The sequence below is a fragment of the Hippopotamus amphibius genome, chromosome 11, assembly GCF_030028045.1.
Source record: "Hippopotamus amphibius kiboko isolate mHipAmp2 chromosome 11, mHipAmp2.hap2, whole genome shotgun sequence".
In the NCBI taxonomy this organism is placed as follows: Eukaryota; Metazoa; Chordata; class Mammalia; order Artiodactyla; family Hippopotamidae; genus Hippopotamus; species Hippopotamus amphibius.
Window position 1 is genome coordinate 102,835,389 of NC_080196.1, and position 18,142 is coordinate 102,853,530.

The following is an 18,142-nucleotide window of genomic DNA, read 5'->3' on the forward strand; positions in this document are numbered from 1 at the left end:
GGAATGACATATGGTGGACCACTCAGTATCAAGGGTGGACAGCCAGCACAAGTCCACTCAGGTGGCAACTTAGGCGGGGATGGGACCGCCTGAAGACAAAATTACATATTTACAAAGGAACTACATCCCCAACTGCCAGCCGTTACAATGTAATCCGATAATTCTTTCTATTAATCACCCTGCTGAAATAAACACCTTACCTGTAGTAGCCCCTCGGACTTACGGACTAGGAGCTCATGTGTCTGGAAGGGACCCCCAGGGGAAATTCAAAATAGTTTTAGTCAGCGGTCCAGTAGTTAAATCTACTACCATAGTGCCTAACCCAAAAAAAGAGACATCAAAACGCCAGCCTGTAAATAATCCAAAACAAGTAAAGGTGATTGAAGTAAAGGATCTGAGACAGACCCTAGAAATTGAAACAGGATATGGGGGGCCAATTGCCTGGATAGAATGGGTAAAATTCTCAGTGTTGGTCCTAAAAATAGTGACTGTTACGCATGTGCAGCAGGACGACCACAAGCACAGGTAGTCCCATTCCCTCTCGGATGGGACAATGATCCTTCTGGATTTGGCTGCATGATGGCACTCTATCAAGACAAAAAGGCCTGGGGAAATGAGACATGTAGGAGTTTGGCCCTGCTCTACCCGGCGATCCGCGAGTCAGACCCGAGGGTAACACCCTCCTTCTTGGTGGGAAAGGTGAACTACTCTTCGTGTCTCTCTAGACGGGGAGAAAAGTTCTCTACTCCTGTGGGAGACCTGTCAGACTGTGTAAAGCCAAGAGACGTGTCGCATGAACCGGGAGCCAATTACTCTAACAAATATTCTTCAGGCCGATGTCTGGTGGTACTACGGAAACTGGACTCCCTTAGACAGATTGCCCACTGGATGGATGGGAACATGGCTATACCATTCATCCTGGCATTCCGTCCCCCTACAAGGGCCAAAATATTCATACCGGGATATTTCGACAGAGATGTATTTCTAGACTCAACAGGAGTACCCCGGGGAGTCCCCAACGAGTTCAAGGCCAGAGATCAGATAGCAGCAGGATTTGAGTTGTTCCTTTTCTGGTGGGTAACAATTAACAAAAATGTAGATTGGATAAACCATATTTACTACAACCAGCAAAGATTTATTAATCACACTAGAGACGCCCCAGAAGGGGTGGCTAGCCAGTTAGACGCCACTAGCCGCATGACCTGGGAAAACAGGATTGCCTTAGATATGCTGTTAGCAGAGAAAGGAGGAGTATGTGTCATGTTGGGAGGGAACTGCTGTACTTCAATGCGCAATAACACCGCCCTGGATGGCACCATAACTAAGGCCCTCAAGGGATTATCATCATTGGCAAACGAACTGGCTAAAAATTCGGAAATTAAAAACTCTGTTACTGGCTGGCTGTAAGAATGGTTCTCAACTTTAGGTGGTTACAAGACTCTAATAATAAGTGTGCTCACAATATTGGGAATTCTCCTATTACTTCCCTGTTTTGTCCCCTTAATTATACGGATAATTTCAAACTTCATTGAAAATTTAGTCGAGAGAAAAACGGCTACCCATGCAATGATGCTATGAAAATACCAACCAGTAAATCAAAATCAAAATGATGCTCTTGGACCTTAAGTCAGAACCAAGCACCAAAGAGGGGGATGAGGCAGGTTAATAACAAAAACAGGGAAGGACAAAGCAAAAATAGGAAAATGCAAACCCCAGGGAATAAATAACTTATGGCCTCTTTCAAAAACCCCGCCAGGGGCAGCACAAACAACTGGCTCAACGAGATAAGGAAAAATTAATGTATGCTCTCTGGCTTCTGTACATTGCTTCTGCATAGATAAACATAGCTATAGGCTCCTAAAAGCACGGGAAGTAGTCTATAAAAGGAGGAGCTCTCCTTTGGTTTGGGGCTCAGTCTTTGAATGTGAATCCACTGGGCCTGTACCGGTACAATAAACGTTGCTTCCTGCATTGTAAGCCTCAGTGTCCTGCCTACCTCTACCGATTCCTCCAGCAAGAGAACTAAGAAGCTTGTCCAAGAAGACAGAGCCAGTTTTTCAACTCAGGCTTGTCTCAGGTTAGCACCTTCCACTTGGTAGCTAAAAGTTTTGGACTATTTAGACTGTAAACCATAACTCTTACTCTTCATTTTTCAAAATATACTTGATCACAGCCTTATTGCTCTTAACCTAATTCATGAGTTAAAGTTATATACTTTTAGTAACAATGCTGTGATTACTATACTTATTTTTATTCTATAATAATAATAATACATGTCAGAGTTTTCTTCATCCTGGCACTGTTGTCCTAGTTTGTGTGTATTTGCATGTATTGCAGCAGAGCTTTTACTGCCCCTAGTTAATGGGAACGATGTCACTGTGGTTCAGGACAATTGTATTCTGCCAAGTTCCTCATTCCTGAACAGCACAGCAGGAATTTGAAGCTCTTCAGGTTTCAGAGCCCCTGCTGTGAAGCACATGCAACTCTCCTCTCAGGAAAACAAGTATATGAAATAAAGAAGTACGTAACGTGATATGAGAAACAACTCTGTCCAATCTATTTTGCCTAAGATGCCCTCTAAAAATGGACTTTTCCCTGTTGATCTGAAATTCCCAGTTTGAACTACGACCCTCTTAGATATGTGATCTCCTGCTAGATCCAAAGCTCTGTGACTCACGGGATCTCTTGTGGCTCCTCCTCTTGTGTTCCCTGTGATTTCATTAAAGTGAAGGACCTGGAGGAGACAGGGAGTAGAACAAAGAAAAATTAAAGTTCTAGATATATCAGGGCACATAAGGAAGGAAGGGAGGAAGGAAGGAAGGGAGGAAAGGAAGGAGGGAGGGAGGGAAAAAGGAAGGAAGAAAGAAAGAATCCAAACAAAACAAAATAGCAAACCAATCACACACACACATAGGACTCAAAAATAAACAAAGAAAAAGAACAAAGAAATGTTCTGCAGAAGCATTTGCTCCTGAAGAAACACAAACCATGTGTGAGAAACACAACACTGGCTGATCAACAGCCAGTTCAGAGAATCCTGACTCAGTCTTCATTTGCTGCTGAGGAAACATGGGAAGAGGTCTCCCATGGATTTTAGTCAGTGAATCACTTCTACCTGAACTCTCCCATTTAAGCCTCACCTCTGGTCGTTGGGCAATTGTAGGGTTCATCCCAGCTCCCAAAGGAAGTCTGGGCACAGGGAAGACATGGGACGGAGCACTGGGGCAGAGTGTATGCCCCCTACTGCTCTGTGCCCACCCAGCCACAGGGATGCGTGCAGCTTCCTGTGCTACCCCTGGGGACAGCCAGACCTGTGGTCATCTGCACACCAGCCAACACAGAAACCAGTGCAAAATGTCAACATAGAGGAAGCTGCCACCTACCTTCTCAATTTCTGATGCAGTCTGTCCTCGGGCCCCTAAGGAAGTCATGGCTAAGGCTGATGTGATACTGAAAGGGGAATAGAAGATATTTTCCTCCTTTGATCTTCTGATCTGTTTGAACAGATCGATTGCAAAGTGGGCGTTTGCTTCACTGAGTGAACTCATGGTGGCTGGACGTGGTCTGGAACTCCTGGAAAAGCAACAGATTCATTTTACAATGACTTTACTGAAGGGAAGGCTAGTCTGAAATAAGGATTTCCTTAAACGAAATGCCTCATATGTAGCTTGTGGGATTCTGGCAACTAATGTTTTTCTCTTTTTGCTTTTCAAGTCTTTGAAAATGTACTTGTGTACATTTCATCGTTAGAAGGCTGTTGAAATTGGTATTTAAAGAAAACTTTTGTGGGAACGTCATAGAATATCTTTATCTTTTCTTCCACACTGACTGTATTAAGACTGGGTAAAAAATGTGTTCTAACAGATACCAAGGCGAAGACTGACGTGGTAACCGCCAGCCGTCTCCCACTGTGTCCCTGCCTTTTCCTGCAGGGTCTGTGGGTGCCAGACATCCTACCCCTGATCACATGAGCTCCCAAGGCAGCATTTAGTTTTTTCAGATACAAATTCCCTCAGGATGAAATCAGGAGAAAAAGGTCTTTTACTTTTGCTCTGGCAGAATAAGCAATGTGCCATCTTACCAGAAGAAATAGCTGCATGATAAGAACACATATTCCTTGTTATTTTCAGAAAAGAGGCATGTAGTCCGGCAGAGCAGCTGGAAGCGCTTACCTGTGATTCTGGAGGAAGCAGAGGTGGGCAGGCAGCCGGTCAGCCTATGTGCCCTGGATGCTCAGGTCCTGAATATATACTCTCTCTGCCGCCTCCCATTCCTCACAGCAGCTGGTGTTTCAAGTAAATCCACTTCTGATTTCTTCACCAGGTACCATCACCTTATGAGCATGGAATCTCTGTGAGTAAAGAGAAGATTATTGTTCTATTCCTGTATTTGCTTTTCATCTGCAGAAGAAATTGTCACCTGCAATCACTAGCTCCTATGAAATACATGTAGTTGTCTTTCCAACACCAATGAGAATAAAGTTAAATTCCCACTTCTTCACAAGCCCTGAGCTACGGTGCCCAACCAGAACTAACCCTCCAAGAATCTTTCTTCTATTACATATGGAGCTGTCTTTAAGGTCACTTCTAACACCAAGAATTAAAATGCTTACATTTTCTGTTTTATGTTCTGAAAGGGCTTGTGTAACCTGACCATTTCCTTAAGAATTATTCTGCACATCCAGGAAAAGAGCTGGAATTCTCAGCTTAAGAGATCCTGCGGCAGCCAAAGTCTCTCAGCAGTAGGTGGAGAACAGGCATCATCTGCCTTCCCCTAAAGGCTGGCCCTTGGCCGTGGTCCTCCCTGCGACCCTCATATCCCTTGCAGCCAATACCCGTTGGACGCTGATTCCTAAGTTTGGTGGGAAGCTCATTTCCCTGCAGCGTAACCTGCTCTCAGTGAGGAGAACGATGGATATGAACAGGGGGCATTTTGGTGGCTGTTTTCTAATATTTTGGTACAAAGATGGGTCAGAAACATAAATTGTTTGAGCTCCAGACTCATGATATTTCTCCGCCTGCTCTTTAGCACCCCAGCTTCTGAGCTATGGTCGGGACAACAGAGTCAAATTCCTCTAAGAAAAGAAGAGAAAATAATATGTTCTTTGAATGCCAGCATTAAGTCTCATCACTGGAGCCTCCTTCTCTTCATGGGCCTGGGGTTCTCATAGCAGAACCATATTTAAAACTTTTGCCTTTACCGAGGTGGATATGTATTCTCTAATTTCCCTCTTTAACACCTTATTCAGAGAGATTCCTTTGTTTTCTGCATTTCAAGGGGACATGAAGCAGGCACAGAGCAGCTGAACTGAAGCCAAGGTTTCTAAGGTAGTGAATTGCACAGGTGAGCTCTCCAGGCAGGCAGCTGGTTCAGGAATCTGCTTGTGTATCTGCTCCCCACTGGCTGGTCTCTTAGAGAGACTCTGCGCTCTTGGTAACACAATTTCTTGTGTTTAACTGAAAAGAACTTGTTTCTTCTGCCCTCTCAAAAGAGATAACATCCTCCCACAAAATCTGAAAGGCTGGGAGTGGGTCCCCAAAGTTCTCCTGTGTGAGCCCCTCAGTCACTTGGAGGGAAGGCTGGGTTTCAGACACGCTTTTAGGACCATGCAAAATTTAGAAATTTCAGTGTGAACATAGGTTTTAATTTCTGAGGCTTTTACCTCAGAGTGAGATGATTGATTTAGAAGAACTACCAGCCTCCCCTTCACAGCAGCTGCAGCATTTTATATTCCCACCAGACTGTGATGGAAGCACGTGTGTATGGAGTTCTGAATCTCTGCACATCTCCAGCCCTTGTTACTAGCCTTGGTCCTTTTTAACCCCTGCCACGAGCAGAGTCTGTGATCTCAGCACATCATTCACTCACAGGAAGATACACCTACAACAAGGTCCCAGAAGCAATGGGGATGGAGACATGAGGTGGAGGGGAGAAGAGATCTGTGTTTTTAAACCTGAAGGGTGATTCCATCTATTCCTCCAGCTCTGCTGCTCTCAGGGCGTGTCTGTCAATTGGTGTGCAGTGACTCGTGACAAATAGTGTAGGTCAGAGATCCCCGTGCTGAGACTGGGTGGGGCTGAGTGAGGATGTAGACTATTGGAGTTTGATGAAGCAGTTAAGTTCGAAAAGAGATGGAAATGTGAGGAGAAAAGACCCAGGATGAAAACTGACAAGCAACAGGATAGGAGCTTCTAGTCAAGGTTGCATCACTGGCCACTGTCCCTGAGAGAGGGGAGGTCCCTGGAGCAGGTGCAGAATGGTTTCCTTTGGGCTCAAAGAGGAAGGGATCTGATCCCTTAGACAGAAGCAAGAAGCTCAGCCTGGGCCTGGAGGAAGCAATAGGGGGACAAAGGAGGAGAAAGGGACGCAAGGGAACTGACTAAGCTGATTCCTAATTCCTGTGACTAAATGACCAAGGTGTGGCATGCAGAGGTTGGCTTTGAGGAAAAGGCAGGAATTGATAAGGACCAGGAATTTGCATAAATTTAGAGAGGACTTGGGTTAGTTCAAATAAGAAACCCTGTCATCTACGTCTCTCCCTCTTTTTGAAAAGTGCCCCTGGCATGTAATAGACTAGGTTATGGCACTGTGATATTACACACTGTCACAGAAGACTCAGCAATTCTCATTAGATTTTGCAAGTCTGTACTTGCCAACTTTTGTCTTTGGGTATTTTGTAAAAACACACCAACATCATTGGCATCAGGAATCTACACACCCAATGAAATGGAAGAGGAAATGACAGTTTCAGGAACCATCCTCCTATTTCTAACATGTTTATAGGTTGGTTAGGAAAGAGCTCCTCTGTTTTTCTTAACCTTCCTTCCTTGTGGAGGGTGGGAAGTTGTGTCAGCATTATTGAGTTGCACATCCTGGGGTGCATTTTATTTCCTCCTTCTCACCAAGTATGTGATTATTTCCATCTGCAGGTAAACTGGTTACTGGAGAAGATCCTTCAAGCAGCAAATCATAGGGTATCTGCCAATGACCCAATTCCCTACAGGTACAGGTATAGATATACCTATGCACGATGTAATAACAGCAGAAAAGGATGAATCTGTGTTGCCTTGATTTTCGTTCCTTAGGGAATGATCTCACATGTAGGGGTGTCATGGAAGACTGAGACAAATTCATGTCAGCTCCACCCGTCCCCCCATTCCCACACCTCCAACTCCACCCGGGACACTCATTCCAGTCTATGCTGGTCACCATTCCACTCTCTCACTTGCTGATGTGTTACAGGGCCCTCTTCCTTGTTTCATCTTGGCTTTCCTGTTCTGCTACCAAGAAATCTATTGTATTTTCTCTCTTGTCCTAGGATTATCCTGATTCCTCATTGCTTCATGTGAAATATGGATTTTCCCCATGACTGCAGGTCCCTTGATCTTTTCTTAGGGGCAGCTCCTCATTCCCCTGTTTCATACTGTGAAGAAGAGAAAACATGGTCTTTTTCTCTTGTTTCCATTGTCTTTTCTAGCCATGGTTCTTCCTTTGTCTCAATGTCCCGTTTCCAGTTTCTAGCCATGCAGGTATTTTACCATGTGCCCACCTATCGTCTCGTATGTTTCTCCTTAATATTCACTAACAATCAGTTGCCCCTCCACCGTCTATGGTTTTCTCTTCATCCAAAGTGCTTCCAGCTTTCTCAGTCCCTTGAAAACTTTTATTCCATTGGCAAGGGATGCAATCCATGCTTATTTTATGTTATATCTCTCTTCTACTTAAAGCTCCTCGTTTGTGGAAAGCTTATCGTATCTTTTGTCATTTTGTTAACTCAATCCGTTATCTTTCTTATGTATTTGAAGGTGCTCATTACATAAAGCAATATTAATTATTGCTGATGCCTGTGTCTGGAGTATTAATGGAGTGGGAACATTCTAGAGGGAAGAAGAAATGGGATTAAAAGAGATCTGGGTGTGCCAGGGATTTAATTTTGCTTCTGCAGTTTCACCTTCACTTTCTCAACCTCCTGTGGCCCCAGGAAGCAGAGATGTATAGAGACATAAGCAGGGTGTCGTCCTCTGGGGAACTTTGCATGTGGCCCGTGCGAGGCAACAGGAGTAGACCCATAGCTGGGTGAGGTCAGGGTGCTCGGTCATCCAGCTTCCTCTCAGTGAGGTTGCCAAGGTTGGCTGCATTTCTTTCCCAAAGGCCACAGATCTTCTTGGTTAGCTTTTCTGCAGCTACAGCTACTTTCTCTGGATTTTGGTCACCATTCCTGCCCTTGTCATGCAGGTGTAGGGGTGTCCATATCCCCCCACTTTTGCTGTCCTGGGATGCTTCACCATCCTTCCTTGGTTTCTCTGAGCCCTGACTACACTTTGTACAGTCCCTTTATTAAATTTTCCTTAATTACCCATTTTGACTGTGTCATATATCTTCTGCTAGACCCTTGACTTTTACGGTAAGTAAATGGCTTTAGGAAAAACATCTTTGATGGAATTTGGCATCAGGTTGGTCCCATATTGAGAAGCACACGCTAAGAAGATAACGGGCCCTGGTGTAAGACACATGTCGCACCAAATTATCAGTGATGGAGCGAAGACATGAAGTGCAGGTGGATGACAGGTGTTGGGACATCGGTGGCTGTGGTGCTTGGGTGCTATAGTGACAATTTGTGGGATCAGCTGCTTTCTTATGATGGGTTATGAAGAGACATCCAACAGAAATCTGAAAAACATTTTCATGGATCTTGACAAGTAAATCCTACTGGAAATCCTTTACAGTATTCAGATGCCTAATCTTTGTAGGTGAGCAAAATGTACTCGATACCACAGTGAGAGTAACAGCTAATATTTTTTTAAAAAACTACATATTGTTATGACGCAGGGCCTGGTGTGATGTAGGATGGAATCGCTGATAAAATGCTCAAAAAATATTAGCTAGTACAAGCAATTTGGTAACACTACACTATGTGAGTAAGATTCAGCAATTCTCAAAATATATCCCCTGTATGTCCTCACACGCTGTGCTCAAGAAGACATGTATGGAGAGGATTCAGGCACTGTTGGCAATGACAATAGAAACAACCTACATGTATGTTAAAGAAGCAGAAGGGAAAGAAACACCCTAGGTTTGCACAGTGGAACATCCTACAGCCGTGAACATAAGTGAGTCAGATATTCACATACGAGAGAGGATAGATCCTCTAAAACAAAGTCTAGTGGAGATAAACGTCTGATGAAAAAGGCTGAGTAGCTATCATTTGTGCATTGAGGGTGGGGAAAGATGGGAGATTGATCACTGAAATGTAATCCTGGGAATGCAGGGGACGTGCTGACTGGAGAAATGTAGAAATGTGCTGGGGGGGTATAGGACACCTGTTTGTGACAGATGACCAGCATGGAGAGCCATCTGCTTCCTATGTGGTTTGTCTTTAGAAACACTGAGGCACACTGACAACGTCTGTGGTTTGTCTTTCAGGCTGAGGTTTACCCAGATGAGGGCAGATTCCTCGTCTGCTTCTGTACCCACTGTAGCGTCACCCATTACGCCGCTTAAACTTTCCTTCTAAAGCCCACCAGTGACTTCCTAATGGCCTCCTGATGGCCCTCTTTTCAGGCTTTGCAGTGAGTTTTGTGAATGATTTGTCACTTGTGGCCTCCTCTTCTTGGGAATCCTATCGTCAGCTCTCCTCCCCAGCTATGACTTTCTGTCTTGAACTCCCTTTCCACGGCCACCCTTAAGGGTAGGCTTTTAGCTCTTCCTAGGGATGACTTAGGATGTAGAAGGGAATTATTGATAAAATGCTGATAAAATATTAGATAGTGCACGTAATTGTACTAATCCTAGGGATTGACCAACCGCAGGCACTCTCTCTCTCTTCTACCTGGTCATCCATCCACAGCAGCAGCTTCAGACAGGAGATCCCAAGTCCATTTCTCTCAACTTAGGGTCCTGCCCTTCCTTCCCTCCCGGCTCTGTGCTCCATCCTCTTTCAAAGCTCCCACCTCTAGAGCCATTCATGCAGCCCTTCCTTTCCATTAGTTTCATATTGACATTTAACCTTTGAAGTCATTAATATTATATATTAATGAAGGACTGATTAAGTCCTTAGTTAAAATTTGATTTTATAGCTTCTTATCAGAAAAATGGAACTGCATCCTACATCTGTTTAGTGGATCTCTGTAAATGTTTCAGTAGAATAAGTATGTCATTTGAACACAAAGAGAGAGACTTTTCTTTGTGCACAAACTAGGGACAACTGGTTGTTGGCTTCTTACCTTTGGATGAATGCTTCTTGATTCAATATGAGTGCAGGGATGGTCACATAATGTGCTTGATCATCATATTTTTATAGCTTCTTAGTGATTCATTTTGCATACAGTGGATTCTTAGCTACTTTCTATGACCTAGTACTGGGCTTAGGGAGGGGTCTTTACCACAGGGCTGGAAGCAGGGACTAAATGACAGAGAGGTTTGCCAAGTTTCCTTTACTTCTGGGTGACAAGTGACTTCTGAAGCCTCATCCCATGAGATGAAATCTAAGCCCATCACTTGACCACACATTTCCCACCTCATCACCATGGAAGCAGCCTCTGGATTCCCGGATGTGATCCTGGCTCTAACCTGTGTGTCTCCAGGACTGCCAGGAACAGCTGTCATCACCTCCTTCAGTTTCTCAGTGGTCCGCCGCGATCAGATCGATTTCCATAGAGAACAGTAAATGTCTATTACTGCACAAGAAAGTCCTGACTTGAAATCCAGTGATTTCCTCCCTGCAGTATGATGATCACTTGACAAAATATCCTCATTAACTGTGTGTTATGTAAAAGGTTTGCTCCTGAAATTCAGGGCATTTCATTGAATTTTGATTTACAATATTATTCCATTGATACTTATGTATTTCTTTGAAAGCATTTTTTTTAAATTACTGAAATCCTTGATTTTTGCTCTAGTAAATTAAGGTAATCCAGCAATTTAGCCCGGGCAGTGTGTCGGGGGCTCGTCCTCTACTCTCAAGCTGTGTGTTAGGCTCCTAGGACTGCTGTCATGAGGTACCCAAAACTGAGGCTTAAAACGAATGGTATTTATTCCCTCCCATTTCTGTAGGCTTGAAGTCTAGAATCAATGTGGTCTCAGGACCACAGGTGTTCGGAAGGCTGGCAGGGAGAATCCTTTGCCGCTTCAGCTTCTGGTGGTTCCTAGTGTTCCTTTGCTTGCACATCTGTCTTCCCATGACCTTCTTCACTGTGTGTCTTGTCTCTTCTTGTAAGGGCCCTGGGCATTGGATTAGGATCCGCCCTGACTCAGTATGACCTTATGTTAACTAGCTGTGTCTGTGACCTGTTTCCAAAGAAGTTCACACTCTGTGATTAGACATGAGTTGGGTTGGAGTGAGGGTGGTGTATTCCTCAATCCAGTACAACCAGCAGTCCCATTAACCAAACTAAAAACTTGTATGAGTTTGAAGAGAAGTCATGGAAGTATTTCTCCATGAATATGAGAAACATATTTGTTTTCTGATTTTGTTTGTTCATTTGTTTGTTTCTTTTGTTTTTTAAAGAAGAACAGCAGCATGTCTCATGTTTACTTGCTAATGTTAAGGTACATTGATTTCAAACGATACTTGCATATAAAATATTTTAAGAATTTAAATCTTTTTTATGAGTTCCAAAGAATGTTATAATATGATGCTAAAATATTTGCCAAGTATGACACAGCCCCTAGAATCAAATTTCCTGTCCTATGGATTAAAAATCTTGTTAATGTTAGATAAGACTTGGGAAATAGGGCACAAAGTGAAGGTGAAAAGAAAGAGCAGTAGTTAGTAATCTCTTTCCGTTTGTGGTGGATTTACCCAAAACACTAGCAGCTTGCTATTTGCACATGGATGATGGATGGAGATTCACAGTGCTGAAATTAATCCAAATGATAATTTACCTACCTGGATATTCTGCTTGCAATACTTTGTTTTTTAACTTTTTATTTTATGTTTTTATTTGAACAATGTTGTGTTCGTTTCAGGTGTACAGCAAAGTGATTCTGTTAGACATCTACATATATGTCTTGGTTTTCCAATTCTTTTCCCATTTAGCTTGTTACCTAGTGCTGAGCAGAGTTCCCTGTGCTCTACAGGCGGTCCTTGTTGGTATCCATTTTAAATACAGAAGTGGGTACACTTGTCGCCCATGGGTGAGAGCACCCTCCCTAATTAAACTGAAAACTTTTGCACAGCAAAGGAGCCATAAACAAATCAAAAAGACAACCCAGAAAATGGGAGAAAATATTTGCAAACAATGCTACTGACCCGTGATTAGTTTTCAAAATTTACAAACAGCTCTTGTGGCTTAATATCAAAACACCAAATAACCCATTCACAAAATGGGCAGAAGACCTAAACAGACATTTCTCCAAAGCAGACATATAAATGGACAAAAGACACAGGAAAAAATGTTCCACATCACTAATCATTAGAGAAATGCAAATGGCAAGTGCAATGAGGTATCACCTCAGACGGGTCAGAATGGCCATCATCAAAACGTCTATGACAATGAATGCTGGAGAGGGTGTGGAGAGAAAGGAACCCTCCCGCACTGTCAGTGGGAATGTAAATTGGTTCAGCCTCTGTGGAGCACAGTATGCAGGTGCCTCAAACACCTCAAAACAGATCTGCCATATGATCCTGAGACACATTTGTATCCATGGGATCCTGAACCAGCCTGAGCAGCCCAGACACTGGGCGATCCATGGACACGTGGCCATAGTTCTTCATGCTTATCTGCGATGAGCAATGGGCCAGGATAGTGGGTACTGGCACTGGTGCAGCAAGTGGGAGGCCGTGGCACTGGCAGCAGGAGGGACCTTCAGCAGCCTTGAAGGACCAGCCAGAGGGTGTGGGGTGACTTTGTCATGGCTCCCGTGGTCCTTCTCCACCCCAGGCCCCAGGAAACATTAGGGGGAGCTGCACTCTGGCTTGCCCCTTTTTTTTGGACCACTTCTCATGCCAGTAGTTTAGAGACCCTAGAGGTAAAGTCCTAGTTTCAAGGGCAGAGCTGGGGAGGACAGTACAGGAACCTGGCTGCCACAAGAGTGGCCCTTCCCATGGCCCTGCTGGAGGCCTGGTTCCAAAGGCAAGAGGTATCTAATGATGGACCACTCCTGACCCAGCTCCCTTGGTCAGATGGTCTGTATGTGGTTGGTGAGAGAGAGACTGGGAGAAAGTTTGGGGAACAAATTTTGAGGGAGAGAATAGGAAGCAGGGAGAGAAGGAGAGAGAAAGACAGTATGAGAGAGTGTAGAAGGGAGGAAGTTGGAGAGGGAACAGGAGAGACTGAAGCCACTGAAGTGGATGGTGCATCATGGAACTGTGACAGCTGACTGTCTCTGAGGATGGGAGGTGTCCCCTAACCCAAATATCTTCTAAAACAGTCATCTTCATGTTAGAGTAATTCTAAAGTTGCCTCCAGAGATGTTTCTCTTGTATGAGATTTTCAACATTTCAAGTACATGTGTTCTCCTCTCCAAAATTTATCTGCCTGAAAGTCTCTTGTGTTCACAGTGACCGGTTTCCCAACTCTCCCACATTTCACCAAAGAAAAGTGAACTTGTCACCTCCCTCAGATCTCACTGATGAGAGGTGCCCAAGAGCATGAAAGACAAAACTCTTTTCCTGATTAACCAACACACACAGGCCCACATGTAGGGCTTCTGCCTCCCCAGTTTTATGCAGATTCTTGTAATGCGTGGAGAATGGGATGTCAGAAGGTAGTTTTAGCTCATATTGAGGTGTTCTGAAGTAAGAATATTCATATATTAAGGCAAGATGACAGTGGGAATAATGACAAGTTTTCAATAATAACATAACTTCTAATCTTTTGCTATTGTCTAGATTGGGTTCCTCTGAAGACCCACTAGAAGAGCATCTCAAAAACTACTGAAACTAAGGATGATTATTCTGCCCATGAGCTTACACGGGACAAAATCTTTTCTGCTATTCCTGATACATACTCAGTCACGAGAAAATACCAAAAACCTGAAGAGCGTACTGGGTTATATAATTTTAGGATATGTTGGATATAACCTAGGAAGTTTCTTGCCGATATGGTGTGTATTATTCAGTTAATACCTAAAATCCGTGTCATCAATCCTGTCATAAATATGGGATACTTGCTACGGAAGAGTCTCCTCATTTAGTTAAACTCAGGAAATACTTACTGATTCAACCTGCTCTTAACAAAGTAAAAGATTCCACGTTAGATGCAGAATCAGTGAGTGTTTAGCAGTATCCATCTTTATCTTACGTGAAAAAGCACAGAGACATTATGCTCTGGTTTATCTCTATAAGAGATGGTGTTTCCATAAAATATAAGCGTTCATGTTTAATAATTTTTTTTGTATGTTTTGTTCTTATTTGCCATGATCATATTGCTCTAAGTAATCAAAGGTCTCTTTTGTATTGAGATGTAACTACATTTACTTGTTGTATAAAATTGTCATAGAAGTGGAATTATATAACACGTACATTTTCTGTTCAGCTTCTTTTTTTCTGTGGCATAGTGTGTGGGAGTTTTACCAGGTTGCGGCAGGAATCAGTAGTTTCATCCTTTTTATGTCTAAGTACTATGCTTTTGTTTGTATCATCGTTCATCAGCTATTAAAATTTGAGGGTTTGCCAGCTTTTGGTTGTTATGAATAAGGCTTCAATGAACATACTCGTCCTTCTGTGGTGCATGTATTCATGTGTTGGGTAAAATCAAGGCATGGAATGCCTGGATCGTATGGTCAGTATACATTTAACTTTACAAAAAAGCACTGATGCATGTCTCTTTGCACACTTAAAGAAGACTTTCTGGAGAAGTGCATTGCTCAGCCATGGAGATTTACGGTTATCTGGAGGGATATCACCCAGAAGGTCATGTCGGAGACCCCAGCCTCCACTCCCCTCCGAGGTCCACAAGGAGACAGCTCTCCTTGAACAAAAACAGCTCACACAAACGAAATGGCAATGTGTGATGGGATAGAGGTGTTTAGCGCAAGCTGTGTGGTGATCATTTTGCAGAAAATAATTGTATCAAATCCACATGTTGTACCCCTTCAACTTGCTAAGTGTTATGGGTCAATGATATCTTAACAAAGATGGAAGAAATAAAATTGCAAGACTGTTTTCTGAAGTGGTCGCAGCTTTTGAATCTCCCCCGCAGGGGTGCAGGAGAGTTCTGGTTGATCCCCATTCTCTCCGCAGGGGGTGTGACCAGTCTTTTCATTTTAACTTTGACAGATCCAGTGGGGATGAGGTGGTATCCTGGCAGGAGGAATTTTGTATGTGCACGGTATTCGTTATTAAACTTCTGTTATGTTTATTGTTATTTTTTAAACCACATAACACATTGATTTTTATTACCTTATATTCAAAAATAACATTGTGTATGATTGATATAGAAAGCAGTGTACATACGTAATCTCTGCAATTTCATGAATTTTGGGAAGAGTAGACATCTTTGAAACCATAACACTAAACTATGTATTAAACATATCCATCACCTCAAAAGATTCCTCCTGCCCTAAGAAAAGTTATGTTTTAGGAAATAAAAATTTTTGACACATGACATTTATATATTGGTGCACTGCAGGGTTATATCTTGGCCCCACTTTCTTCTCACTTTATTCTCTCCCAATAGGATCCCTTCTTTGCCTTTAGCTACAATTACCATATTTCTCTTAGTGTCTCTAATATTTGTACCATCTGACTTATCAGGTCATATCCCATTTCTAAGTTCTATTTTCTTATATTCAATTCTTAATATGGGTTACAAAATCTTTCATGTTCTGGTAAACACCCACCTCTTCAACCTCATTATGCGCTACTATTTTGAATTTTTATATATGAGAATATATCTCTAAATTATCTCCTCTATATGTGGTGAGTCACTTGCACTTTGTTGTAAAGCAAAAAAAAAAAAAAAAAAAAAGGAAAAGGAAAAGCAACAAATGTCATGAACAAGTCATTGTTTTATTGATAATGTATTTCTCAAAATCAGGAAATTTAGAGAAGTAAGGGTCCCTAAATTCACCTAAATTCAAATTAATGTGGGTGTCTAGGTGAATAGGTTTGAGTAGAAGATATATTTTTGAAATAGGAAGTATGATATTTCAGACTTAGCAGAAGATAGAGTGTTGAAATAAACTTTTTGTCCAAAAGGACAAAGAGGATTTATCATGGGGAGATAGAGTAGGTTTACACGTGTTTGTAGAAGGAGAGAGACAAACATACTTTGATTTCAACCAACACATTCTTAGTGTTGACTATGAGATTGGACAGGAAAATGAATCTAGAGAAACCTGTTACTTCCAGCAATCAGTGCTCAGGAACAACTCTGGGAATGTCCCTGAGTGTAGCCGCTGGCTAATCACATCTCAGGGGAAGAGACTCTGCCGTAGAAGAGGATGGTGTTGGTCTTGTTGTGCTTGATGAAGAAGAGGAAAGGGTGGTCACAGTGGAAACTCTCATAATGTGGTAATGATGTGATACCAATACTTATGCCTGTAGCAGCTGCAGCCTCCGTGCCCTCCTCATTCACCTCCACATAGGACTTGTGGACGACATTTGACACCACCAGGCCACCTGCGCTGCTCATGCCTGAGAAGTCAGCTTCCTGGTCACTGAAGGCGGCCACCATCCCCAGGGCTCTCAGCGGGCCATTGAGGCCGTAGCTCGCTTCCACTTTGAACCGAGGTAGGTGTAAATGCACGTGACTCCCCCTCATATTCTGTGGGCTCGTCCACTCTATTAACTTCTCAGCAGTGAGTTGATCTTCAAGCTGTAACAATGGAAAAGGGAACAAGTGGCAGGATTCTCAGTGGACACTGAGCCCCTTAACATTGGATTAAAATGTGTGGGAAACCTTTATCTTAACAGGAAACATAAATGCGGGAAATTATGTGTTTTAGGTTTTATCTGAGGAGGCAAAAATAAGAGTCCTGATTATATATTGTATGATCAAATAAGTGTTCTTATATATTCATTAGTTTGCCCTTCTTATGTGTATATATACACAATAATAATCTATGCCTATGTATACATATCTACAGAAATGTATACATGTACATATATGCACACATATGCAACAACAGAATTGTTAGATGAAATTATTTGTAGATGATGAACCATCCGCTTCTTATGCTTGTAATCTATGACGCGCTTCACTTTCAAATAGACTTCTCTTGTTCTTTTGCCCATAAATATTTACACAGTGCATTTACAGTGTACATCCTACTTTTATACCTTTTTCTTGTTTGATCTATTTTTAACCTCTCGCATATATATATGTGTTTCCCGAATCAAGTTTATGCTGTTACGTGAGTACCATTAAATGGATACTCAGTGTATGTATCTTTATTTAGTTAATATCTTTCAAGCAATCACTGCCTGTCAGTCCCTAACCTAAGCTAAGGTAATACAAACATGTACTACTGTTTTGTATTTTAAAATTTTCATTATTTTGAGCCACTTCTGTCCAAAACCTTTCCCCTTTAGACTTGTTATAGGATAAAATCCTAGGACTGAGTTTCCTGATGTCATTGATGATAGGGAATTTGGACCTGGGGTAGGAATATTCTGACAACTCTTCACATTTATTGCCATATTACTTTCCTTAAGGATTTCCAATTCTCAGTGTTAAAACATGTATATTTGGAGTGTGGCCGCTTCTGCATCTTCATCGGCTATTACAGTAATTGCAGGTGGCCTTTTATGAAATGTCCTTTTTTCGCAGATATTGGTATTTTTATATATCAACTTTATTATAACAATGCTAAGAGGAAAATTCTGTAATTGCTGCCCCCCCCACCATTTTCTCTGAACTCCTGGCAATGAGACTCTGAATGACGTTTGAGCTCCTAGACTCAGAATAGTTCAAAATTAAAAAATGGGCATGAAGATAAATCTATTAGACCACGGTCTATAAAGGCACTCTGAATTAGTGGGCAATGTATAAACTTTACTGTGTTATTTCCTTGTTTTGTTTGTGAGTGAGCTTGCAAATATTTCTATGTGTCACTTACTTATGAGTGTTAATTTCCTTGTTGTTAAATGAATGGCCTGGAATATATCAGAGGTTCCTATGGTAGCAAAATACTGATGCGTGTACCTAGGTATATTTTTTTGTGAATTGACATTGCATAGTTTCATCTGAATGCTAGT

General features: G+C 42.3%; 1 protein-coding gene across 3 annotated transcripts in view; it reads right to left on the minus strand.

The window, feature by feature from the left end:
• Nucleotides 1-18,142, minus strand: part of LOC130831023 (serpin B3-like) — a 34,960-nt gene that overhangs the window by 11,660 nt on the left and 5,158 nt on the right. The window contains exons 1-2 of one of the 3 annotated variants that reach the window (XM_057698452.1): nt 3,384-3,573; nt 2,678-2,734 (exon numbers count right to left, since the gene is read on the minus strand). The exons of 1 other annotated variant lie outside the window; for it this stretch is intronic. In XM_057698452.1, the coding sequence (XP_057554435.1) occupies nt 2,678-2,734; nt 3,384-3,548 (222 nt within the window). In that variant the 5' untranslated portion in view covers nt 3,549-3,573. Of the gene's footprint in view, nt 1-2,677; nt 2,735-3,383; nt 3,574-15,915; nt 16,761-18,142 lie in introns of those variants that run through there. One more of the 3 variants, XM_057698449.1, reaches the window with a different exon arrangement.